Here is an 18319-nt window from a genome sequence, read left to right as displayed (position 1 = left end):
AAACCACTGAGCCACCCAGGGGCCCTGAAGCTTTTATTACAATCATTTCTCTGCAAGTTTCTCAGATTCTCAGATAACTATAATGGTTTATATTATATAAACTTACATACATAACATATACGTATGTGTGCATATACATATACATTCATGCACAACCGCAGAAAGAGTAGCATCACCCTTACTGAAGGACCAATGGCTGGGGTTAAGTTCCAAAGTCAGGCATAAGGCAAAATCGCTTATGATTTAAATTCTCCTTGACAGCTCCTTGTATGGTCCATAAAGTACAGTGCATTTGGTTTTGTGTATGCCTCTAACTTTTCATTAATCAAGGATTCCCTAGGGCTCTTGAGTCTTCATTCTTTTTGTAGGGACCCCAACAATGAGTTTTACTTTTTTTGTCAATGATTGGGAAAACCCTAAAATTATTTGCACATTCTTCCTGGATAACAGATACTGGCAATTTCAGGATTGGATAGCATCCTTTGCCTGTGACATTATTTTAAAAGGTTTTGTTTTTCATCTGTAGTTAAACGTTTGTACATAAGTACATGTAGACTAGATTCTGCTATAAGGTTACAATTATATTTCCTACGCTGACTTGCATTGGGATCTTTTTTTCACTAAACCCCATGGGTATCCTGAAATTTAGAACTTGTTGTTGATCTGTTTTCCTATTTCTTATATAAATAGTGAGCTCTGTGCCTTTCTACTGGACACCTGGGGATGGTGATAGGGGTGGCATTGCCAGAAACTCATAATCTCACACCATCTCCATATCAACTAAATCAGTCTGGATTTTACCAGGATCTCTTGTAATTCTCACTTCTTTTCTTTGGGCAACATTCAGAGGTACTGCCCCTAAGTTTCAGAGGATCAGAAGCCCTCTAACCCTGCCTCTATTTCTCCACTCACCCTCAGTATTATTCTGCCTGCAAAGCTAACACACCTGGTACAAGAGGCAGGAGAAAACAAAGCAGGGATAAATTCAAGCCCAGCAGGTGAAAAATGGTATCTTCTCAGCTGACCATTCTCCCTCCTTGTTTCATGTTCCTAAATATATAATCCACAGACCTTCTTCAAGAGAATCAATTGGAACACTCCAGTTGATGGTAATGCAGATTTACAAACCCTAGCTCAAATATACAGACTCTTGTGTGGGAGACCCAAGAATCTGTATTTTATAAGCAACCCAGAAATCACTTTATGACCAAAAGAGTTAAGAATCACTCGTTTTTACTACCAAGATACAGAAGAGAAAGAAAAACGAAAAGCAGATCTTTAGTGTGCAACCCAATTTCTTTAAGTAGAAGATTAGAGTCTATTGTATATGAGGACTGAACCAATTTTAGTACAAAAGCTATGAGTTGCATTATAAATTAAAATGTCTTTCATTTATTTTTCTACATAAATTTAGACTCATTTGGGTAATCTGAGAGGTTATCAGTTCTTCTGCTCAACTACAGTGAATAACAAATATCATTAATTATTACTATTTATTATTATAAACAAGGAATATATAACTCCTAGGCTTTAGCTCAATGCAATGCAACAATGAAACCGAGAAAATATTTTTTGTGTATCAATTATAGCCCTAGCACTATGCCAAATTCTATCCCAATTATGCAGATAAGTTTATATGTTTAATATCTTAAGGGAAAAAATATTGTATATGTGCAAATTCTTGAATCCACTCATTCTTGACATAATTTCAAATCAAATTGTGAAGTCACTTTCTGAGCAGCCCTTGGTTTGAAGGGAAATGCCAGGACTGTCTCTCTGGGAAGCAACTTCGCATGTTAACAGGGCTGGAGGGAAAATCAGCAAAGGCTACCAGAGTTAATTGGAGCCCTTTGCAACAAGTCTAAAGATACACTGGAGTGATAACTGCAGGGCTTTCTACCCTGAGGCTCCAGCTGAGGAAATGAACTTTCAAGAACTCCCCGCTCTGAACCCTGGCCTTGAGAGGGCACAGAATCCAGACCCTGCAGCCCAAAGGGGCCCATTTGCTCCTGAGCGGGGCTGTTAACCCTTGGACTCTCCACAGCTACTGGGATTTATCTCATTTAATCCACCGGTAGCCAAATTCATGAATGGTAAATACTGTGCCCCACTATTCTATTCTTCCGCTGCTGAGTTAATATTCATTTTTTTCCCTTTTGCTTTCTGCATTTTGTGTGATCATAATTTCCTACTTCCTCCCAATACTCAGGCACTCAATTTTTGTTGTCCCATGATTTTCCTTTGCTAATTTTATCTACTTTGTTTTCATATTTTATCATTTTTATATAGTTGTTTATCCTTTTTTGTCCTACGTTTTCAAGTTTCAGGTGGGAGGTCAAAGTGGCTATAAGCATTTCTGGGTAAAACTGAGACTTGCTCACAGTGTCAAACGCCTCCCTTCAACAGTGTTTCCCACTGCTGGCTGTACAACAGAATTTTCTGCAGATACTAAAGATATAGATGCCCAGGCTGCATTCTAAACTAAAAAATCAGACTCTTTGTAGCTGGAGCCTGGGCATCAGGATTTTGTTAAAGCTCCCTAGGTAGTTCAGTGTGCACTCATGGTTGAGAACCACAGCCTTACAAGAATACCAATGAAATGACCAAAGATTTAGAAATAGCTGGAAGGACTCCAGGCAAACACAAATGGACTACTGGAGTAAGAGCCCAGGGCAAACTGAACACGCAGCTGGGCACAGAATGCCCACAGCTTCTCAGAACTCCTCATTCACCAAACACTGGGGAGAAAAGTGTTGAGATTCATATATTGCTGTGAGTCTACTGCAATTTTTACCACAACTGACCTGGCATGATCCCAGTGAAGGTTTTTTATCAACAGAAACCAAATGCCTAGTCAGGTGATTTGAAAATTATTTAATTTTCCTGAGTGAACACTGAAGCTGAAGGTAAATTTAGGGACGGAGCAAATGAACTATGGACGTGGGAGCTGGGGATGCATTTGGCCAACGAGAAGAATATCTGTGACTCAAAAGGAAGAGAGCATAGAACCCCAAGTACATACAGACTATTATGCTCTGGGGGAGACTGAATTCAGGAAACCTGTAAAATTTTTAAATCCTCAGTTTCATGCTATTAATATGATCTAAAAGAACTTGGAGTCCATGACGCCAGAGATGGAAGGTAAGTGGTAAAAGACAGGGATGAAAACTGAGAATACTGGGAGGTAGGCAGAAATCCAGGCGAATTGGATGAAATGAGGAACAAATGCAAATCATAGAAAAGATTGAAATAGAAAAATTTAAAAATCACCTTAGAAAGTTCAAAGAGCAGAATCAATCATGAAAAATCAGAAAATGAAAAGGGAATGAATTACTAAGTCATAACCTAGAATTATAAGAATTAATTCATTGAACACTCACTATGTGCCTGTTTCTGGGCAAAATATTCCATACAGACAATTCATTTTTTTTTATATTCACAATTCCATAACAGGTTTTTACATTCAGTTTATAGGTAAGAATATGGGATTCTTATATAGGGATATGTTTTTCAACGTGCCTGGGATCATCATCAGCTATCATCAGCTAACAAGTGACATAGCTGGAATTTGAACCTTACTGACTTGACTCTGCAAGCTGTGTATTGGACCGCAAAAATGGAACAAACTGGGAAAAAATAGATAATGTTGAAAACTGCTCTTTCTTACCAGAAGAAACAATGATATATACAACAGCAAACTTTCCAAGCCAAGGAAGGACCCAAGTCTGAAGAATAAAAGAGCTTGCTCTATAACAGAAAGAAATACATGAAAAGACACCAACACATTTTATAATAACTTAATTGGTTAAGAACCCTATGTAAACCAATACAGCTAAATTACCTTGTGCATCCAGTATCGACGTTGCCTCAAAAAAAAAAAAAATACCATTTTAACAACCAAAAGTAAACATTAAAATCTCACCAAAGTCACTTCAGAAATGCTAAAGGGGTGATTAATTTAAGGTCAGTTACAAAATTGGTTGTGATCTACTTTGCTTATGTTCCTCTCTCAGTACCCTGTTATCTCAACCAAATCGCAAAGCAGCTTCCACTATGCAATCACCACATCCCTCACATTCCAGCAAATCCAGCTCTCTGGCTTCACTTCCTTACTCCCACCACATTTTCTAGTATTACTTTCTCTTTACCGTTAAATGCTCCATAATCTTTAAGATTACCTCCTACATATGTCTGTGTCTGTGGATTTTCAAAACCCTTGAAAGAAAGAAGTTAAAGAATTCGTAGTCCACCCAGGCAAGAATAAAAAAATAAAAGAATAGTTTTTAAAAGTATTAAAAATAACAAAAGTGGAAAGCATGAAATATGATGGTAGAAATAAGGGCAGTTATATAAATTATAGAAATAAATATGAGTAAGTTAAACTGCCAATTCAATTTCAAATTGAATAGAAAACTAAATCAAATGAGATTCTATTTATAGAGATATACCTAAAATGATTTTGAACATTAAAAATATGAATAATGAGGGGATCCCTGGGTGGCGCAGTGGTTTGGCGCCTGCCTTTGGCCCCAGGGCGCGATCCTGGAGACCCGGGATCGAATCCCACGTCGGGCTCCCGGTGCGTGGAGCCTGCTTCTCCCTCTGCCTGTGTCTCTGCCTCTCTCTCTCTCTCTCTCTCTCTCTGTATGACTATCATAAATAAATAAAAAAAATTAAAAATATGAATAATGAATGTAAAGTAATAAGAAAAAGGAAAACACACTGAAAAAGCAAGTTTCCAAAGAGAAATTAACAAAATTTCATTAGTATTTGAGACTTTTCCTTAGTTTCAATACAGATTGGGTATTTAAAAATAAATAATAATTGGTCAATAGTTCTTTAATTTTATTTTCTCACACACCACTCACATGATTGATACGACCTATAGTAATATCCAATAATAAATATATTGTACTGGTTTTCATTCTAGGGGGTTATTTCCTTCCATAGGAAAATCCTTCAGAATCTTAGGAGAAACTAGTATAATTCGTAAAACCTCTCTGTCCCCTCTTTCTGATATGATTTAACTTCAAATTTAGAATTCCTAATTCAGAGAATATGCATTATATATTATCAATATGGCATATCCAGTAAAAACAAATATTAGTCTACCCTGAATGGAGATATTTTCAAATCGCTCACAGAAAATTAACAAAAAAATTTTGAAATACTATGTTAACTACAGAAAACTATTTTTTTAATAAAATGAAAATAAAAAGAAAAGAAAAATGAGAAATGAGGGTTGCAACATATAAGGCAAACATAAGTATAATATTCTTCATATGAAAGAGATATTTTAAATCAATGAGAAAAATAGGAGTCTTCCAATAGAAAAATTGACAATGAAACTTGCTAGGAATGTCATAAAAGAAATACAAATGACCAGTAAATACTGAAAATACTTAATGTCTCTAGTAATCAAGCCAAATCAAAACCATATTCTGCTATATTTTGAGAAATTACAAAGTTGTTTTTAAACTCTAAAACTTGTTCAGCTGAGATGAAATGAAATGTACCCTCTTGTATTGTGCTTACTCCGGCAAGTATATTTTGTACAGCCTTTTTGGCATATAATTTGGTAGTATACAAATAATTATCCTTTGTTGAGAAATTATTATACGTTAAGTATTGTGCCACACACCTTAAAAATACCTGATAGCTAACATTTATACACTGCAATCCATGTATCAAGTGCTGTTGTGTGCTCTTTACATATACACAGATTCATTTGATCCTGACAGCTAAGCTACAAAGTAGGTAGTTATTTCATTCCCATTGATTTATAGGGAATCAGAAACACACAGGTGTTAACTGATTTGTACAAGTTTCCAAAGCTAAAAAGCATTATAGCTAGAATATCATAACACTTAATATTTTTAATATTCTCCCAAGGTAAATATTATTATCTCTTTCATAGGTAAAGACATTAAAGAAAGGTCCAGGAGGACACATAACTTTCCCAAATTTCAGGGATGTGAGGTAGCCAATTTTGTATCAATGTCTGCTTGACCTCAAAGTCCAAGAGTGTATAATGTTTTAAAAGGCTTTGACTCAGTTGTTCCATTTTGAGATATTCATCTTACCATTATTATTGAGAATTTCTTCAAAGATTTATATACGGACTTTTAAAAAAATCATATTAATTATAAAAGCAAAAATTGGAAGTCCAGAAAATGATGAGATGCTAAGACAAACCGAGATTTGGACAGAGACAGTGGAAAGCAACTGAAGGATTCTGAAGAGAAAGCACGATGTCTGGTTGCTTTCTGGAATGGACTTACAGCTAGATTAGTGGGAAAGAGGATCACAGTTGTCTAGGTAAGAGATTGGAGTGGTTTGGCTTGACAGTAGATACGGGGAGAGATAGCTGAATTTAACACATATTTTGGAAAATCGGTCAATAAACATGGATATGAGGCATGAAGAGAATGTGAAAAGTTGAACAAAATTCTCAAGCTTGATTAGCTGGATGTCTGCAGGTGTCATTTATTGACACTGGTTATGCAGGAGAACAGCAGTTCAGGTTTGGATATGGTCAGTTCAGATTATGAGATTGGATATGGTCAGAGATTATGAGACGTCTGTTAGAAATGTCCATCTTTCCAAATGCCCATTGAATACACACATTTGGAGATCTAGGTGGGATGTGGACTGAGGAGTCAGTACCATCTATATGGTATTTGATGCTGGGAATTGATGAGGTTCCTGGAACAAGACTGTAGAAAAACAGAAAGAGAGTGAAAGATTCCAGGTCTAAACTCTGAGGTTCTCCAAAATGTAGAGTCAAGCTTCAGAAAGATAAGGAAAGGAAACCAAATAAAGGGGCTGAGAACTGGGAGGTAAACAGCAGGGTCATTGAAGCAAAGAACTATTTCAAGAAACAATGAGTAGTTTACTATGCTGAATGATGCTGAGCAGTCAAGATCAAGACTGTAGTGTTCTTTATATAGGTAAATAGGGAAGTGCCCAGAAGTCCCATAAAGTGAAGAAACGGGAGCAACATCCACAAATATTCTTGCTAGAAGCAAGTTTGGGAAGAGGAGAGAGGGAGCCATAGGTGGGAAGGAATCTAGATAAAAGGAAGGTTTTTAATCATTGGTTCAAGTCTGTTTGTTTATGTTTAACAATATGAGTCGATAGAGTTTGAATGATCCTGGGAAGAATCCACGTGGGCAATGGTTCTCCCAACTTTGGCATGCATCAGAATCAGATGAGGAGGGCTTATTAAAACAAGGATTACAGGGCAGCCTGGGTGGCTCAGTGGTTTAGTGCCTGCCTTCGGCCCAGGGCATGATCCTGAAGACCCGCGATCAAGTCCCACATCAGCCTCCCTGCATGGAGCCTGCTTCTCCCTCCTCTTGTGTCTCTGCCTCTCTCTCTCTCTGTGTGTCTATTATAAATAAATAAATCTTTAAAAAAAGTCTGAAAATAAATAAATAAATAAATAAATAAATAAATAAATAAATAAATAAATAAATAAATAAATAAATCAAGGATTGCTGAGCTCTGCCTCCATAGTTACTGATCCAACATGTGTGGGTGGGCTGGAGAATTTGCATTAACAATGAGGTCTCAGGTGGTGCCGTTGATGCTGGTCCCGGAGCCACAACTTGTGAACCATTATCATGGAGAGAGAGATTAAAATATGATTGGGAGGGGGGCACCTGGGTAGCTCAGTGGTTGAGCATTTATCTTTGGCTCAGGTCGTGATCCCAGAGTTCTGGGATTGAGTCCCACATCAGGCTCCCTGCAGGGAGTCTGCTTCTCCCTCTGCCTATGTCTCTGCCCCTTTCTCTGTATCTCTCTTGCATAAATAAAGAAAATATTTAAAAAAATATATGATTGGGAGGGAGAGAAGCTATCAATCACATCTCTGAAAAGGCAGGAAGAGTCAGAGGTCCAGAGGACTTTTGAAGATTTTATTTTTTATGGAATAATGAAAGCTTTGTACAAACAGGAAGGAAAAGAAGAAAAATGTAAAAATTAAAGATAATAATGATGGCAAATACCTCTAATGTGCCAAAAAAGAATTTTAAATGTCGTAGCAAGCATTAATGCATTTCACCCCTAATAACAACCCTATCACTCAGAAAAATGCAATTAATATATATGTTTGCTAGTAAGAGAGTGACAGAAATCCTATATGTTGGATTCTGTTTCTTCTCTGGTGTCTAAGATGATCTAATGTGAGACCATCAGCTGAGTGGGAGGAGGAAGGGAGGTTAGCATTTAGATAGTTTGGAAAAATCTAAAATATTTAATGAGGAGGATAGGAGAAGGAGCTTATTATAGAAATACGGTACAGTTGGCATCATTACTGAGTGCCCATTTGAAAATGAGGACTGAGAATTTGTAGTGACAAACTGCTCATTTTTTCCCAGCTCACTTAGCTCTAATGTGCAGCCCGGGCAAAGGCAAACAATGGGCTTAATCGGGTTGGCTTTCATCAGGTGGGTAAAATAGGGAAGAAGGAACTGGAAGATGGGAAATTTTGTTTTATTGGTTAAAGATTTGGGTGGTAGTTTCTAAGGAATCTAAAGAAGGATGAAAAGACTAGATGGGGTTGACCAACAGACATCAAAAGGTAATAAAATCCATATAATTTTTCAAGTTATAAAATTCTTTGACAGGAAAATTTTTTTTCTATCGAATTTGTTGATGCATTTTACTTTTTTTGGTCAAAGGCTTAATAAATCTGACTCTGCATTTAAATGTGCTTTAACATTTCATGAAGCTGAAAACTGCTGTCTTACTACATGTGCACGTTTGAGTATGGGACACACGTGCAATGTGTACGAGCACATTCCCCTGCAATCGTTCTGCATGGCATGGCGCCCTGTGAGAAATTGATTCACTGGGTTGCCAGTCAAACTGCTGGTGCTCTCATACTCCCCTACCTTGGACATAATTAGGTTTAATCAACAATTTTCCAATAAATAATGGTGCTATGAACTTGGGCTAGTCCCAAAGAGTACATTTTTGCATGGTGAAATGGGCAAGCTGGTCCTGTAGGTATACCTAGGACCCCGATATGAGGCATATGGGGTGTTTAAGGGCTAGAGCAACCTGTCCCCTTATCTTTTGGGAAAGAGAGGGTCTCAACCTTGTGATGAAGCTCTCCATAAGAGCCCATTAACATTATAGAATCATCCTCTTCCTCCTAGGCAGATATAAGCTTCCATCTCTTATATCAAGGCGGCTCTTGCTGTTTTTAATCAGGCAAAAATATAGGAATAGCTCATTTTTGAAAAAAAAAAAAAACCTTAAAGAATGTTTTCATTTAGAATCAAAACAAACAAACAAAAATATATGAATACAGTCTGCTCCCTGAGGAGTCACCTTTACCTGTGAGGGTGCTGGTATTGAAAAACTCAGACGTGGCTGAGGGCCTGCGGGGTGAATGGGGGTCATCCTCACTGTAGGCTCGCAGAACGTACTTCTCAATTACTCCTCTCACAACGGGTTCGTCCCAGGTCACCTCAATGCTATATCCGTTTACGCTGCGGACTCTTGAGGGAGTTGGCACACTTTGTGGAGCTGTGAAAGAATAAAAGAGAAAACAGGGAAAATGGCCGTTCTCAGAAGACTCTTGCTCCTATTCTTCACTTTTAATGGCCGCAGTAAATCAGACTCAACCATTAGCATAAATACAATTTATTAGAGTTGTAACTTTTCAGCATTGATTTAATATGACTGCACATCTTGAGCCATTCAGTTTAAGCGATATTTCAAAACCATCAAAACTCCATCGACATAACGTTCTTTCAAGTCTAGTCCAGGTTTTCCAAAAACATTTAATGTACCAGACATGTTTTAAACATCACTCATAAAGGAGGAGGTGGATGGTAGGCAGATAACAAGTTCAAACAATATAATGATGTACCCCTTTGAAGTGAGATAATTAGACTGTTATTATACATAGTGGTTTGACACTTTTATATCTTCAGTGTATTAGCCAAAAAAAATCACAAATGTGATTGGACTGTACTTGAACGTCTGATCTAATTTTCCAAATTCAATTGTTTTTTCAAATTAATTTCGAAAAAGCGAAGTTCTCCCAGATATGATATACAGGATACATTCCTAATTGCATTTCAGGGGGTAGAGTAACTGGCGCCCTTGAGATCATACAAAATCACTTTCAGAGATACTCTCTTCAGAGCAGCTCAGAAATAACACAGAATGAGGAAGTTTAAAGGAATCGCCAAACCTCACTCACAAGCTGAGTCCCCTAATTTTAAAAATCCATAACCTTTAACTATTTATTAGATATTTCCACCGTTCTGATCAGTAACAACTTCATCACAGCCGACTGCTCTGGGAACACTGAGAAAAACCCAAGGAACTCCATGGCAGGATGATGGATGAGAGGCCGGCTCTCGCTGCCCGTGGACTCCTGAGCCCTGTCGATGGAGGATCACTCTGGTTTTCCCACATCAAATATCCTCCTTCTCTGACTTTACTGTTCAGACCAATAAAATAGGACAGCTTCAAGGGAAACAAAGTGAACACAGAGTGGGGGGAGACGTCCAGAGGCCGAGAACCACTGTCTGTGCTGTTAAACCTCCACGGGCGCCTATGGAAAGCCCACAGGCCACGCAATCAAGATGCAAGCAAAGGGACAACGGGAGTGATGTTGATTTTATTAGTTCTGAAATGTGGTACAGGGCAAAGTACAGTGCCGTCTAACAGATGGCCTTCTCATAAGGGACAGAGCAAAACTGACTCAAAAATAATTAAATAGTGCAATTATTCTCCCACCCTTGGGAGCATGTAGCTGCTCAGTGTTGTGGTCAGATTGTAAATATGAATTTATGGCATAAGACTTTGTGGTCAGATCATTGCTATAAATTCAGGGCTCTATTTGCATACTTTCTCGGTGATACTCAAAACGGGCACTCTTTAGCTAGGGAAGCAATGCACTTTCCAGACACCTATTTACATTGCTGACTTAGACGAAAAGCAAGCTTTAGAGGGTATTTGTTAATCAAGTCGAGGAGGCGAAATAGGGGCAGAGGATGTGCCAGTGACAAATGAATATTTTATATCACAGCTTTTTCCAAGTTCTGAAGTTGAAAAGGATTTTAAGGGACCGTTCGGCTCATTGTCTCTCCTGTAAATAGATGACAATTTAAAACATCCTTGGAAGGTGTCAGCTTGTCCACTTCTGGAAAATCTGTAGGCAAAGAGCTTTGAAAAACCATTCTTAGTGGCCCAACTCTGTGTTTAGTTATCTTAGATTAAGAAGATTTCTCAAAAGTTGTCTGTGTTAGTAGCCCCTGGTTAATAGTAAGTATGAGAGGGTATCTTGGTGAAAAACACACCTTTAGATAAGTGACCTGCTAAGGGTAAATTGCCTTCAAGAGACATAAATGATAGTCCTACGATATGTATTTGACTCTGACCAATGTTTGACCCCAAATGGCAAAAGGCTACTGATTCGCAAAACTTCTCATGATGAATGGCTTCTTGTGAGGGTATCACGTGAAAAAGATGTTGTGGTCACTATGAGAAGTACAGAACACTTATAATTTCAGTTGTCTGAGATTCAATCTAATATAGTCTATCTCATGGTCTTTTCCCCCTCCTCCAATTCAAGAAATTTAGACCAATCAACAATTTCTATCCTGGGAGAGTCATTCTAAGATCCTAATAGTCACCACCATGGCAAACATCTGCCATGATGTCATAAAAGACACATCTGCTTCCAACCAGGGTACAGGTTTTAAATGTACCCTCTGTGGGAGACAGGCTAGAAGGTGCCACCCCCACCCAATGGTAATCAATCCTGACATTAGCTTCTTGGGTCCTATCCAATCTGTAAAGGTTTATATATATATATATATTTCTATAGACACAAGCCTATCAAATCCTTAAGACAACTTGACCCTCCTTCCTTCTGCATTTGAAGACGAAAGAATCAAGCCTGAGTGAACCCTTACTGAATAACTGAGAAGTCAAAGCACCGACCTACTAAGCATTTTAACCATTAACTGTAACCTCCTAAGCATTTTACCCACTGACATTTGCAAACCAAGGCATGCTCTGCCATAAGATTACAGACGCACTGCTTGCTTCAAGGTACTATAGTCTTTTCTTTTTCCTACATGCATGAATATGTATGCACATACATGGGCATGTGTGTGCACATAGACATTTTAAGAGAAATAAGATTTACCTGCTCCTGGTGTGCGGCCCCGGCTCCAATCGCTGTATACAGAACCTCCTTCGTGTGAGGCTACCACTCGATACAGGTATTCTTAAGTGGAAATAAGCAGCAGAAAGATTAAAATATTACTCATATAGACTAGCAGTGGGCTGGCAGGGAGGGAAGAGGCGACAAGTGGGAGACATGTAACATTTAAATTAGAGCACCTCCACATTACCTGTAAAAGGCTGGAGACCACTCTCGTAAACACTCTGCTCTTTTCCCCGGTAAACCAGGATGGAGTCATTTCCCCTGCAGTTAACAACGCTGTCAGTTGATAGGCATCCATCCAGATTGACTCTGACAGCACTGCTGGACACAGATGCCAAGTTAACGACAGCACCCCGTGCAAATTTAACATCCTTCATGCAACCACCGAAACCTAGCAAATAGTAAGGGATTAATATCACATAAAAGGCTTGAGTCATTAATTACCAATCATTTCTGTCCTCTGCAGTACTACGTTTTGATGAGGCATGGGGGTTGCTGTAGATACAATTTTTAAACTTTTGAGTCTCATTTGGGGAGATCCTTTATGCTTCCTTCTGCTTTTTACCAGGCTGAGTTGTCACGAAGAGGTATTATATTTATGTTATCTTGAAAAAATATATAAGGTGATCATTATAATTCAGCCGGATTATATGCAATTGAAAGTATTTATTATACTTCTTTAGGCCCACATGTTTTCATTCTGCTTATTCTTATGAAATACAATTTAGGCAATTAGACATTATGGTAGAGGGGTAGCCATATGTCCCTCAATTCTGGAAAATTCAGTCACCTATATGAGTCATTGTTTTAGTGCCAAAAATAATATTTGAAGGGGCACAATTATTCAACAAGCTCACTGGGGGAAAATACCCTTTGAGGGTTATTATGCAAGACAGCAGGAGGGAGGATATAGTTCCAAAATACACTGGTATCTGGAGATACTGACATGAATTCTGTTAGAATCATTTTCTGAGTTGTAGAACTAAGTCCTGCTTAAATCAGCCTACAGAGGAGCTATCCCTATGCTCTACCATTTTCACTGAGTTCCATAATATTGACAATACACAATGATCACGGTCTTGTGTTCACATTAGCATGACAGGGAGCAAATCCCCCTCAGGTAATGGCAGCATCCAAGATTTCCCAGAACGCATATTTTACCCAGTTGACTTTAGAACCACCACAGTGCAGCAGAGCTCTAAGAAGTTCACCAGGAAATGTGGAAGAAATAGATGAGTTTGCATTGCTCTTTTGTTAGATGACCAGAGGTCATCCAGTCAACCAGGAAGTAGTGGTGGCTTTGGATTACATGCTATTTTGTGTAAACAGAGATCCGCTCAATGAGCGTTGGCAGCGCTCTGCGCAGGAAACTGCACACAATTGTAAAAGAAGAGACAGACTGAGTTGAGATACTGTGCACACACACTCTTTCTGAACAGAATACTGTCAACTTTGAAAGGCCCAAACACAGGTTGAGCTCTTTTCAAGAGTAAAGCACATCAGCAGGAAGAGAAAATAAAACATAATGCAATGCCTAACAGGAAAATAAGCTAATAGTAACAACGAGCAAATTGTTCTCTTCAGCATTTATATGATGTCTTATTATGTCTTCTAACACATTAAGTTGCAGCCTATTTCCTTTCAAAATGTCTTTGCTTGTATTCACGTTCCTTTAGGCCCCACTGATCAGTACTGCTCGTCTATCTTGAACGCATAAGTTGGGTGAGTTGAAATGAAAGCAATGAAGCTCAATACAAAAGCATATGCTTGAAAATTCAGAAGTTAGGGATTCTGATTTCTTTACCAGCAGCAATTTCCTGACAGCTTGGAGTTCAGTTACCTAACTTCTCCGTACTTAAATTTTCGTAACAACGAAGTGTGAACAGTGGAAAGGCGGCTTTGGCAAACATCTGAACGTTGTTACAAGAAAAGCTCCATTATTGTGTAAAGGGCACAGAGCCTCAGATTTGCAAGATGGAAAAGAGTCTTCCAGAGATGGATGGTGCTGATGGTTGCACAGCAATGTATTTATACTTAATGCCACTGAACTGTACACTCAATGGCTAAGATGGTAAATTTTATGTATATTTCACTAATTCTAAAAATTTTTAATAAAAAAAGAAATGACTTAAAAATTAATTCATGGGGTGAAATTTTAGATTTGGGAAAGGCCACAGAGGTGGTCTTCCTTCATTCTGGAGATAAAGAGAAAGGTCCAGAGAGTCATTGGATACGGTTTCTAAGTATTAATCTTCCTTAGGAAGTAGTACTCTGACCTCAGGCCTCGGAGGTAAAGAATCCTGGGCTCCAGTGTGTGGTCCTCACTCTGCTATCTTAGCGCAGACAAAGTTTTGTCCAATTAAGTCACCATTCCTCCAACTCTGCACCAGAATAATTTCCGCCGGACATATTCTTCAATTACCTTCAAACTTTGGGAGGGGTGTTAGGACAGGAGGAGGGGAAAGGGCCTGTCTGTGGGAGAAACAGAGATGCCTCCTTTGCTTGCTTTGGAGAATCAAAAATGACTCCCCACCTCGAGGCCCCTGAATAACTAAAAGGTGGCCCAGAACTCCACGCTGACGAATCAGAAAAACAGTAGCCCTTCTGAGAGAGGCAGCCCAACATGGGGGCACTGGCCCATAGGAAGGCTGGCTTCCAGCCTCTACTCCTGCCTTCTCCACACAGGGCTTGGGTCAGAGCATAATCTGTGATCCCATGTACCACCATCACCCCCACGCTGCAGGTAAGTGATAGTCCCCAGTGGTAGTTCTAAGATAAAGGCCCATGATCTGAGGTGACGCATCTTCAGCAAATTAGGTTGCCCAGCATTTCCAAACTACAGAGGAAAGTTAATTTGCATTGATTCAAAGGAAGATTACAATATTAGTGGATATGAAAAAAATAGCTCTAATATGACCACAAAATAGAGCCTCTGAAAAAAGGTGCTAATTAAGAAGCACAGAACATTTTAAGACCATTTGATAGTGGATTAAAAAAAATACAGTAAGTGCACATGATTAATTTTAATTGCAATTCACTACATACAGGCAGCACCCCCATATGGTGAATATTCTCCTGATCGCTGTATAAAATATGCAGTTACCATATAGATTAGTATCACTCAAAGCATCTGAGTCAGAATCGTAGGGAATAGGGTCATAAAATCTGCATTTTTAATAACCTTTCCAGGAGCTTCCAATGTATCTTGAATAGTAATAATAATGACAGCTAATTTTATTGAGTTCTTACTATGTTCCAGTTTCTATACTTCCATATTTTATCAGTTGGCTTGAGGACCACTGATAGGCATGATACTGCAATGATAAAAATTTAGTATTACCCATAAATAAAATATCTTTCAGTAACGTAGACTTCGTCACAATACTGATTAAATTATCCCTGTTGGGTTTATGTTGATATGTTAAACTTCTATGATGATCGTCTTACAATTTCAGTTAAAATTTGGCTAAAGCCAAGTCTCTATGCCCATCATAGTAATGGGTTTTTGTGTACTTTTAGAAGTATAATTGCACATACACAGGGGATTTTTGTCCTAGATGTAAGTAGGATCAAGTAATCTTCCTCATATAAAGGGTTTTCAAGCTCTTTCTAACCTCAAAAACCTGAAAACCAGGAGAAGCTCTTATATGAATGTAATATTTTTAGCTGCTGTTACATCTTAAGTGCCTTGAAAATGTCATTACTGTCTTACACCCCAGATATTCATTAACTCCTTACTAGTACCCTTCTAAAAGTCTCCTTAGAGCTTGCCATATATTTTCTATTCAAAGGCATTTAAATCTTTATGTACTTACCAAATAGGCAAAGGCTGCTTTGTGGAAATTTTAACCATTCGCTGTACATAGATTTTGAAATATGTAGAGAACATTTTCTACAGGGGGGCATGCTTCCTCACAACCTAGAAGTTTCTGTGCTTTCCCCAATTCACACAAAAGGAACACTGGCCAATGCCCATAAAAGAAAACACTTGACTCTAATAAGGAGAGTGGCTTTTGACAACCAGGCTGCCCAAGACAGAAAGGCTTGCTCTCTGCTAACTGGCTTACTTACTGCTTACTGACCTTGGGAAAGTTCCTTTGCCCTTCAGTTTCCTCATCTGTAAAACGGGGATTTAAATGATCATATCAAACACATGGGCTTGGTGGGAAGTGCTGACCCACTTATTCTCATGGAAAGCTTTCAGAACCATGAATTCTGCACACAGAATGCACTCGGCTACTGTCAGCCTTTTTGAATTAATAATTTCTCTGATTATGTTCAAATTCATTATATGAGTTAAATGCTTGCTTTAGTTATAAGTCATGCACTCATGCACTTTTTCTTTCACTCATGGTTATTAATAATAAATGAAATATAGATTTTTTTTCACCAGTATGTTTAAAATTCAACTACACCCAGCCTTTCATGTGCTTTGCTAGAGGAGAGCTCCATGGAAATGCAGAGACAATTAGCAGTTATGTCAGAAAAAAATCCCAGTGAATTTAATGCCATTTTCCTTAGCTGTACACATCAACCTAGTTTATGTTTTTCATCTGTGACTACAGATAATGATCAGTATCAGAAAGAACCAGAAAACACATGAGGAAATATATACATAAATTACAATTATATTTGCTGAAGATAAGTTGGGATAAGTTTATTGATTATAATAGGTGTAAGGGCACACTCTTAATGGCAACCTACAGGACTATTTGAAGAAATATTCTATGATTTTTCTTTTAGAGCTTCAAAAAAAGGGATGGATAGATATTGCTTCCAGTCTGACTCTGCTGCTATATCTTAAAACACAGAACCACCAAAGCCTGGGAGGACCAGAGCTGTATTTACTTGAGAAATCCTCCAGATGGACTTTACCTTGTTCCAAACTCAGGTGTTTATAAGAGTCCTGCAGCTCCTGTGGGGTTCCTCCCACGTAGACTGGGGAATTCACCATCAGTGACTGTGCTCTGGACTGTGACACACGTTCCCTCAGTTCATTCATGCTTGCTGCTATGAGGGAATCTTTCTTTTTAATAATCACTTTATTCCACTTTCCATCACAATAAGACAGCCCGAGCCGTAGATACACTTGTGTAAAGGTAAGACTGGTATTGAACCGGAAGCTCAATATTCCACTCTTCAGTTCTATCTGTATTTCACATTAAAAAAGAAAATAGGTATATAAAAAGACTGCAGAATGGCAGTTTGGGAGAGAGCAGAAGGTCAATTTCTTGAAGAAAAGCAACAAATTTCCCTGAAAGCACTCTATAAAAATGTTCCACTTTATTCTAAGCAGGACTGGAGTAACATATAATGGAGTATTTTGCAAGCTTGTAATTGACATGAAGAATGTTGTATTGAGTCAAACAGATTCATACCCAGTAATGATTATACAGTGTGATACAACAGAATGTAGGCAAAAAGTTTTATTTATTTTATTTATGTTTTTTTGGGGAGTGCAACGTGGGTAAAAGATAAGTGACTGAATGACTGAAGAGAATAGTTTAAACTATGACTGTATTTTTACTGGAGTTTTTAGAAAATGAGAAAATACTACTTCATATATCAATTTAATTTGGGGGAAAAATATGACAAGACAATAAGAAAATGAAATGTCAAGCCTGATTAAGCTTATTTTAACTGGTTGGTGAACTCAATTTCAAATTTCTAAGATGGATTTTGATTCAATATTTCAGTTTTATTATTCTAAATCTCTAACGAACGTAATTGCTTCTATGTGTATTCTTTTAGATTAAGGTGTCATTTTCTAATACGAATATATTTTACCCAAATTTTCATGGTAAAGGAAATGCCTCCATATGTTTCCCTTCAAAATGGGTACTTGAAATTATTTTATCTACTATTTTTTATTTTGTTAGAACTCAAACTAGCAAAAATAAGTTACTTAAAAATTTGAGATCAATCATGTCAAATAAGATTAAGCAATTCCAGATAAAAATTAAGACTTGTTCTATATAAATATCATTTTTGTGAAGCACATTGGATAAGCAGTCCTGTATTCATTCACGCAATAAATATTAAGTCCTCCCACTATGTTCCATGAACCTGCTACTATAAGATCAACACTATTCCCAAGAATCACATTGTCCAACAGCAGAG

At 38.0% G+C, this 18319-nt stretch overlaps 1 protein-coding gene across 1 annotated transcript in view; it reads right to left on the bottom strand.

Moving 5' to 3' along the window:
- USH2A (usherin) overlaps positions 1-18319 on the bottom strand; it is a 686930-nt gene that overhangs the window by 387119 nt on the left and 281492 nt on the right. Inside the window, exons 26-29 of the mRNA XM_055333895.1 lie at positions 17075-17348; positions 12387-12590; positions 12179-12259; positions 9346-9537 (exon numbers count right to left, since the gene is read on the bottom strand). Coding sequence (XP_055189870.1) covers positions 9346-9537; positions 12179-12259; positions 12387-12590; positions 17075-17348 — 751 coding nt within the window. The remainder of the gene's footprint in view (positions 1-9345; positions 9538-12178; positions 12260-12386; positions 12591-17074; positions 17349-18319) is intronic.

Source organism: Nyctereutes procyonoides, unplaced genomic scaffold (genome assembly GCF_905146905.1).
Source record: "Nyctereutes procyonoides isolate TBG_1078 unplaced genomic scaffold, NYPRO_anot_genome, whole genome shotgun sequence".
Lineage (NCBI taxonomy): Eukaryota > Metazoa > Chordata > Mammalia > Carnivora > Canidae > Nyctereutes > Nyctereutes procyonoides.
This window is presented reverse-complemented; position numbering and strand designations above follow the sequence as displayed.